The sequence below is a fragment of the Neoarius graeffei genome, chromosome 20 (assembly GCF_027579695.1).
Source record: "Neoarius graeffei isolate fNeoGra1 chromosome 20, fNeoGra1.pri, whole genome shotgun sequence".
In the NCBI taxonomy this organism is placed as follows: Eukaryota; Metazoa; Chordata; class Actinopteri; order Siluriformes; family Ariidae; genus Neoarius; species Neoarius graeffei.
Window position 1 is genome coordinate 61,588,485 of NC_083588.1, and position 9,150 is coordinate 61,597,634.

At 42.6% G+C, this 9,150-nt stretch overlaps 1 protein-coding gene across 3 annotated transcripts in view; it reads left to right on the forward strand.

Moving 5' to 3' along the window:
* gps1 (G protein pathway suppressor 1) overlaps positions 1 to 8,135 on the forward strand; it is a 32,585-nt gene extending 24,450 nt beyond the window's left edge. For all 3 annotated transcript variants that reach the window (XM_060902129.1, XM_060902127.1, XM_060902128.1), the window contains exons 12-14: positions 6,169 to 6,306; positions 6,610 to 6,744; positions 7,639 to 8,135. In XM_060902129.1, coding sequence (XP_060758112.1) covers positions 6,169 to 6,306; positions 6,610 to 6,744; positions 7,639 to 7,713 — 348 coding nt within the window. In that variant the 3' untranslated portion in view covers positions 7,714 to 8,135. The remainder of the gene's footprint in view (positions 1 to 6,168; positions 6,307 to 6,609; positions 6,745 to 7,638) is intronic.
* Positions 8,136 to 9,150: the final 1,015 nt, after the last annotated feature.

Consider the following 9,150-nt stretch of genomic DNA (forward strand, 5'->3'; position numbering starts at 1 on the left):
CAAGTTATGATAAAAAAACGTGGCTATTTGGGCAAATTTGACGAGGCTGCAGCACCCAGGAGACGAAGGAGGAGGAGGGGCTATATGACGTCAGCGAAAGAATCTTCCTCCTCACTTACCAGTTTGTTGTTGATGCGAGAGGTGTTCAGTTTATCATTATTAGTATTTTTATTAGACATATATATTTTATATATATATAGTTATTATGCCTTCGCGTTGTGTTGCCGGCTTTTGCTCCAAAACCCACAAGGATGGGGTAAGTTTATTCAAGTTTCCCAGAGATCCCGAGCTGCATGCGAAGTGGGTGAAGCAAGTCAGGCGCACTCGTGACAAGTGGGAGCCCTCGCCAACATCCGTCCTGTGCTCTGAACACTTCGATTTGGATTGTTTTGACACCCTTCCCAGCTTAAAACAATCTCTTGGGTGTTCAGTTCAGCACAAACGTGTGCTGCTACCATCAGCAGTGCCTACACAGTGTTGCCAGATTGGGAGGTTTCCCGCCCAGTTGGGCGGTTTCAGGTGGGTTTTGAACATATTTTGGGCTGGAAAACGTCAGCAGTATCTGTTGCCAGATACTGCTGAAGTTTTCCAGCCCAAAATATGTTCAAAACCCACCAAAATGCACTTGAAACCGCCCAACTGGGCGGGAAACCTCCCAATCTGGCAACATTGCCAGTATTCCGGAGGGGGTCTACTAGTAGTTATGCCGGATCCAAAGACAGTCCTCCTGTCAGAACATGTGTTGTGAAACGACATAAGATAAAGGTATGTAGAGCTATAGATTCTACATGATAATCATAAATGTAATCATAAAGTCGGCGTGATATCAGTCATGTATTTGCTTGTGAAAGCTTGCGGCTTTCATGTAACTGCTGCCTAGCAACGAGAGGCAAAGGGTAAAGAGGGTAGGCTATCATAAATTCTATTCGGAAGAGATCAACACAATTCTAGACTCCCAGAAGAGGAAGAGCTAGCACTAGAGTTCACCGGCGTTTTCATGCGCCATTTCCATTGAGTAGAACCAGAGTAGAACAGCCAGTGAACCGCAGCGTGTTCTCCCGCTGACGTCACAACATGGCCGCGAGCCACGGACCCAGTTTTCTTGCGCTGTGCAATTAAAAGTTGGATATTTGCGTAACAACAGCTTCTTTTCACGTAATTATAACAGAAATCTAACATGTTTGCCATGTTGTATAGTTTATTTAAGAAATTGCATAGAGTCATGTTCGTGTCATCAGCCCTTTAAGACAAGAAGTGTCACCAAGCAAAACAAACCTCGCCCGGTAGCACTTGTATGAAGGAAGATATCGTGAAAAAAAAAAAAAAGGTACCCTGCGGCAGAGTCCTGCATGGGTCCATTTTTTGAGATCCGCACCCACCCGCACAGTACAGCACCGGACCCACCCATTAACCCGTGATTATATCAAAGTTAAATCCGCACCCGCCCAGACCCGTTAACATCCCACCCGTGCCCGTGAAAAAACACACAATTTAAAGCATTGTAATAGAGCACTTTATTTTTTCGATGTGCCTCTCAATGAAAAACAATAGGGGTGTTCACACGGCAACTTCTACTCCGGTGTAGCACCGGGGCTGCCCCGGTAGAGCGTTCACACGGTACAAAGTTATAGCGGTGTAGCCCCTGAAAGCTGCTTAAACCGGTGCAAATCTAACCCTGCTCGGGAGGTGGTTTAAGAAATTTACTCCGGAGTAAATGCTAGTTTGCGGGGCAGCACCGATATAAAATGGGACGTCTGAACGCTACAGGGGTAGACTCGCTACGTGTGAGGAGAGTTGATTACATAAGGGTATTGCATAATTTGCATCCTGGTATTTTGCGCTTCCAAAATGGCGAATATCAACAACAACAGAACTGCGTGTCTTCCAGTGTTGCCAGATTTGGCAGTTTTAAGTGCATTTTGACAGATTTGAACATATTTTGGGTTGGAAAACGTCTGCAATATCTGGCAACACTGGTGTCTTCATCCACGTTGTTTTCCCGGCGCTTGGTGATGCCATGACAACCGGGAAAAAGAAGTACATTTTCACACATGCGCATATTTCATTTCCGCATTATTACTATCGGAAATGATAGTAATAATGATAGGAAATGATAATAATAAAAGGAAATATCAAAACTTTATTACTATCAAAGGAAATGATAGTAATAAAATTTTTGCTACTATAACACGGTCGCAAAAACTGCCGTGTGACCGTAAGTGGGGCTGCACCGGTGCTAACACGCTTCTCTCTAGTAAGCAGGGTTGTGACGTGTGAACGCTGCGCAAAATTTACACCGGTGTAAGATGTATCGCAACAAAATACATTGGTGCAGCATCGATGCAAATATGTGCCGTGTGAACACCCTAAATGTGACAGTATGGAAAAATACACTCAATTTGTTCCTCTTTTCTTTCAGATTTTCGTAGTAAAAGTAACGGTAAACACGGGCATTTCCTGTACCGGAGCCCTAAATAACACAACGGAAAATGGAAAAAAGTGTCAGTTTAAAGCAAAATAAAATCAGATAGCAGATGTAGGCCTGCCTTAATTTGATCCAAGGTTACTGTGAAGGAACAGTATATCGTCCGCAGTCCCAGGTTTGAGCTGCGTTCTCCGTTCTTGGATCACAAATCCAGCAGAGGAAAAGTCTCTCTCACTCGCAGTGCTGGATGCAGGGACTGAGAGAACACCTCGCGCAGTCATTGCCAAGTTGGGGAAATCCTTTTCATGTTCTTTCCACCACAAAAGGACTTCGAAGGAATCCCCCTTAGGTGGCTTGAGTTCAATGTATGCTGAAACTTCGTTCGGCTCGGTGTCATCGCTGGAATCCTCCACATCGGATAAATGATCAGATGGAGACAGACGGGGTGTTTTCACTGCTTGGTTCACAACGGCGGTGCTGTGGCCTGGTGTGGTGTCGCGTTTCTCACGGCGCTCTGTTGAAATAGAAACAATAATAAATGTGATGAAAATTAAAATCTACTTGTTCATACTAAAAAACAAATAGGCTTATGTATGAACTACAGACTTGATATCTTACCTTCCACAAGATGCCGAGCTTCATTGTGAACTCCGATTATGTCAGACCCACTGGGCAGCAGCTTCAGGCTTTTCAATTTTGGGTGTAAAAACATAGCCAGTTTGTGCAGGGGGTATAGTTGAAATTTCTCATCAAGGACCTTGAGACATTTTTCCTTCAGCGATGACAATGTCGTGCTGTCAGTCGAACACTGCTGTAGGTGACGTCTTAGGCACTCCAACCACACAGCTGTCAAGTGAAGGGTGGGAGTTTTGGAGGCTTCTAAGGCTTTGGTTGCGTCTTTGAATCGTGCCAAAAAAGCCACAATTTCGTGCAAAGTCTCCCTGCTAATGGGGGTCAAACGGTCTTCTACTCCTCGCTCCTCTAAGAGAACATGGATGGCCTCGTACTGGCTGCTGATTGAGTCAAGCATTGTGTGAAGCGAGTTCCACCGTGTTTCCACGGATGCTTTCAGCGTTTTCTCCAGACGACTCAGGAGGTGTGACTGCTTAAAATAAGTCATGAGCGATTTGGCAGACTCAATGAATCCAGAAATCTCTTCACCAAACTCACCTTTGTCTGTCTGTGTGTTTTTCAAGTGTGGTGTGCAGTACTGTGTTCAGGGTATGTGCTGTGCAATTCAACCTGGTGACTGTACAGAGAGCAGCGACAATGTTTGAGCCTTTGTCAGTTACATACACCAGTTTAGGAAAAAACTCTTCAAGTCCGAATTTACGGAGTGCATGGATTAAAACTGGCCTAATGTTGTCAGCTGTTTTGCGTAACATGCTGTCCCATTCCGCGGTGCAAAGCACTCGCTCCTTCAGCACCCAATCTTTGTTAATGTAATGTATGGTCACACAGAGAGAGCCTACTTTTCGGAAATCATCAGTCCAGAAATCAAGCGTAACAGCCCCGTTACAGTCAGTCATTTGTGACCTTAGCTCAGGAGTAATGCTTTGTCTGAAGTCATTGGCACACTTCTTAAGTCTACGAGAGACAGTGGTTGGATCGGGCAAAAGTTGCTGTGCATCCACTGCACCTGCCCGCGCTCCGACATTGATTAAACCCTGAGCCAATTCCAAAAATCCAACGCCATTCACTGTCTCAAAGGACCTAATGTCCCAACTCACAAAATTCACAGCCAACTGCGCTATGGTCTCCTTGTCCTCCCTCCTTGGAAGTTTGTAGCTTTGGGGAAAAAATGTTCGATTGTTGAACTGCTGGTGGCACCTGTGGTTGTAGTCCTTGTGCAGATCTCGGCATGTTTCCTCAGGGAAGACGTCCCCAGTTCCTGACTGTCATACGCAAGGGTTTTGTAACATGCTTTACAAGCTGCATATCCAGTCACTGTGGTGTTTTCATCAGCTATCAAGCCAAATTTATTCCAAATTTCAGACTTCGCCCTGGAAGAATCATTGTTAACTATTTTATATGTACCCTTAGCCAACTTCAGTTTTATCTCATCCGACATGCTGATGCTAGAAATTTGCAGCGGTCGCGGTTTAGTGACGTAGGGTAGGCTATACGTTAAATATTGTAGCAGCCTACTGAGCACATTGTGATTATGGCCATTTGTACATGATCGTGATATTATTATTATTATTATTATAATAGTCTAATTTATACTGTGAATATATAGGCCTATTACAGTTTTGATGCATCTGATACCTGCTCGTGTGTGATCACTACCCGCCCGCATACCCGCCCGTAAAATTCCAGATCGTTAAAAACCCGCCCATTTCAGCAACTATCTGGCCATACCTGCGGATACCCGACCCAGTGCAGGACTCTACCCTGTGGGTCCATGTGGCTACTGCTTATAAATAAAATTTTCTGATCTCATGTCCATACTTTATTTATTTATATATATATATATATATATATATATATATATATATATATATATATATATATATATATATAAAATTTATTTATTTTTATTTATTTTTTTCCCGGTCCAAATCCTGCAGTCTGATTGGCTGGTGAGCAGGTCCGTATCCGACGGTACGGACCCTGGTTACGGACCTGTGGCGACTCGCTCGTTCACAACAACAAACATAGTAGCATTTTTTTGTCAACATTTATCTTTTTATTTTTTTTTTTATAAGCTTATCAAAAATCTTATTTTTGCCAGCATTTCTCAGGAGAATAGCATTAATTTTACAGCATGGATAGCGATAACGACAGTGTTCACAGCGAAAGCGAGTTTTACTACCCTGAGGAAGAAGAAAGAAAACATTTCAGGAGAAAGCTAAAAACTTGTAACTTGCTAACGCCGAGCAAAAACATGGCTGAATCCTGAATGACTCCTATTTGTATAAATAGGGGACTACATAGGCGGCAAAATGTAGTTTTTTTCCTGCCATGGAAGTGCACTTGTATACCGAGGAGGAAGCAATTTGCATTACAGCCGTGAATGAGGATTCAAAATGGCGGCTCGGCTTGGTTTCTCTTTCGGGTGCTCTCGTTTTCTGTTAGAATTTGGTAAAGAAAAAATATATATATTATTTACCAGCTTAAGGTCGGTCCATATGGTGAAATACCGTGACCTCGGCCCAAAGGGCCTCGCTCAGTACTTTCAAGACCTCGGTCACGGTATTTCACCATACGGACCTCCCAGCTGGGAAATAACATGTATATGAGGCAGTAGCCACAAAAATGAAGCGTAATCCAAGAATGAACAATTTAAAAATCACAGAAGTAAAATATACCAAGTGTTTGTACTTTTATTATTTTACCTCTTACAGTTTTCGAAACTGAAACCTCCGAACTAAGGTTGACATACGCACGCTGTCACCATGACTGAAACTCTTATTTCCCGGAAATGGCCCGGCGTTAGAGCTCAGTGGAACACACTTTCCCTCTGTAATAAGCATAAACATGTCTGAAAGCGATTTCTTTAGTCCATTTATTTCGAATGGTGAGCTGAATTGTATACACTCACTGGCCATTTTAATCGGAACACGTGTATGCGCATGTGCAGTGCGTGATTGTTATACTCTTACATATGCGCGTATGAGGCAGTAGCCACAAAAAAATTGACTTTGTCAGACTTTTCAGGTTTCTGAAAATTTTATACTTGCACCCATGAAGATGTAATCCCTGAAGTGTGTGTGGTTTTTTTTTTTTTTCCCCCCATTCAGTACTTCAGTCCATACGTATCTGCAGATATGAATAAGATGGCGTTGGCGTTTAACACCACAGTGGCGGCACTGGAGGATGAACTCACTCAGCTGATCCTGGAGGGACTTATCAACGCTCGTATCGACTCTCACAGCAAGGCACGTTCTCTCTTTCACTCGCACCTCAATCACTCCATTAAGATGCTGTGAAGCGACAATGCTGATTGGTTGCAGTAAATTGCTCGGAACGATCATATGACATCTGGGTCATAAATACCATACATCTGAAGCCCATATCAACAGGAATTTAAAATGTATTCCGTCTTTAAAGATCGAGACTTGAGTTCATCATGAACCGAGCGTTCCCTTCTTGCGTGTATATAATTAATGAGACAGGAATTTAAGGTGATTTAATAATAAATGCACTGTGTTTTTGAGTTCTGGGTGTGTGTCGGTCTGCAGATCCTGTACGCACGTGACGTGGATCAGAGGAGCACTACGTTCGAGAAATCGCTGCAGATGGGGAAGGAGTTTCAGAGACGAACCAAAGCCATGATCCTGAGGGCAGCAGTACTACGTAACCAGATCCATGTTAAGGTAATTCCATGTCTGCGCTGTCACTCTTCCCCTCCATTATTTGTTGTATACACTCACCGGCCACTTTAATAGGATTCTAAGATCCCTGTTCTTGGCTGCAGGAGTGGAACCCAATGTGGTCTTCTGCTGAGATGCTTTTCTGCTCACCACGGTTGTAAAGAGTGATTTATATGAGCTGCTATATCCTTCCTTAAAAAAAAAAAAGGCTCGAACCAATCTGCCCATTTTCCTCTGATCTCTTGTATCAACAAGGTGTTTGTTTCCACCCACAGAACTGTCGCTCACTCAACTCAGTGTTTTTTGTTTTTCGCACTTTTTTTTTTTTCTGTGTAAACTCTAAAGACTGTTGTGTGTGAAAACCCCAGGAGATCAGCAGTTTCTGAAATACTCAAACGAGTCCATCTGGCTCACACCCATACCACAGTGAAAGAAAGAGAGTCACACTTTGAGATCACAGTTTTTCCCATTCTGATGTTTGAACGTTAATTAACTGAAGCTCTTGATTTGTATCTGCATGATTTGATGCACCGTGCTGCTGTCAAGGGATTGGCTGATTAAAGAATGGCATAAAACAGAACAGCAGGTGGATGTGTGTTCCTAATAAAGTGGCCGCCTGGTGAGTGTATAATAAGAGCACTAATAAAGCCATAGTACGAGACAGCACGATGCATCCTTCACAAGACCATATAGAAACTAATATATAATAAAACAAACTGTGATGCATTTATTTTTGTAATGAAGACAAATCGAACCACTGCACTATCAATACATTGTACGATGTAAGAAACGTAATGATCAGGATCTCTAATAAAAGGTGTACAGTATATCACGGTACATTTTTTTTTTATATAATGAATTATGGGCACGTAACTAATCTCCACTCATCTCCTGCAGTCTCCTCCGAGAGAAGGCAGCCAAGGTGAACTGACACCCGCCAACAGCCAAACACGAATGAGCACCAACATGTGAACGCTCGACTCGTCTCGTCTCGTCGCCTCTCGCGAAGGAGCGCACGGGGGCCCACAGAAGCATCGTAGACCCTCATCCTAGAGTTCAGTTCTGTTTCCCTGCTGAAGAATGCAAAAAAAATCACAATCTAAAGACTTTATTTAAGTTGGGGGGAGGAAAAAAAAAAAAAGGTGAGACCCGTCGTCCGTACTAAAGATGCCGAGGATACTCTGTTGCTCTGACGATTATACAAACAAAATTCAAAAATTAAGGGGGGAACGCGGGGAAGGGGAAGTGAAATGGCACTTCCGCTGTACTGGCCTGTTTGTAAAGAGATGCACTTTCCTCTGTATCTTGTGACGAAATGTTGATTACACATCAGATAAAAGAGAAACCTCATCACGGAACATGCTTTTAAAATAAATATACATTGGAAAAGACTATTTATGACAGCGTTCGTTCTTTATTTTCTCCATGGTTATGTTCCACAACGTAGATTTAAATGATCACTCTCTTTACGTTATTTAGATTTGATAAACAGATGTTAAGTTGGACAGTGCTGGAGTTTTCTTCATTTGAAGTATCATTTAAACTCAAGACGTTTCACACCTTTCACACACATTTCTCTTAAAGTGCATATTCTGGACCAATTTTTGGTTGTTTTTTATTTTTTATTTTTATGAAAGTCTGTCCCTTTACACACTCATCCAGAAGGGTAATTTTGCACAAGGCCATCTGTCTACAGCAGAATAACAAAACACATCTGGAAAAATCCCAACGGAGTCTGGAGCCAGATTCGTGACGTTACCTGCGGAAGCGCCAGCAGGCTGCGCGAGCTTTGCACGGTTTCAGTGCACAGCCTGTGTAGACCAAGCGCTCCCATTTCTCTCTTATTGTCTGGTCTTTTGGGAAACGATGAGTACTAATCCCGTCAAGATTGGTGTTGCTCCACCCTTCTACGATACATCTGTTAACCATTTTAATAATTGCGCGATAACGAAGAAATTTGCAGAAAACCACCAGGTCGTTTTCTCATAAACAAACCAGCGCTGACGTAGGATTCAGAGGGAGGCGTCCCGCACGCGACGTCACGAAAATCAATGTTTGCCGGGAAATCCAAATGGCAAGTTTTTTCAGAGGCGGACCAATTCGCCTCAAATGGCTTGATTTCAACTGAATTTTTCTGGTATTGCGCAAGGTAAAAAAAAAATTGCAGAGAATGTTACAGATATTTGACCAAAGTTGAATATAAAATAGGAGAATTACATTGATCTTGCTCCTGAATTTACCCGTGATGTGCACTTTAATGTCCAGTTTACATCTCCAGTACTGGATTAGTACATCATATTAAAAATCCTGAAATCTTGTATAGTACTGTGCGAAGTCTTAAATCCTATCATATATATTTTCATACAAAGTTTGTTATAGATTTTTATTTCATGACGAACATCAAATCAA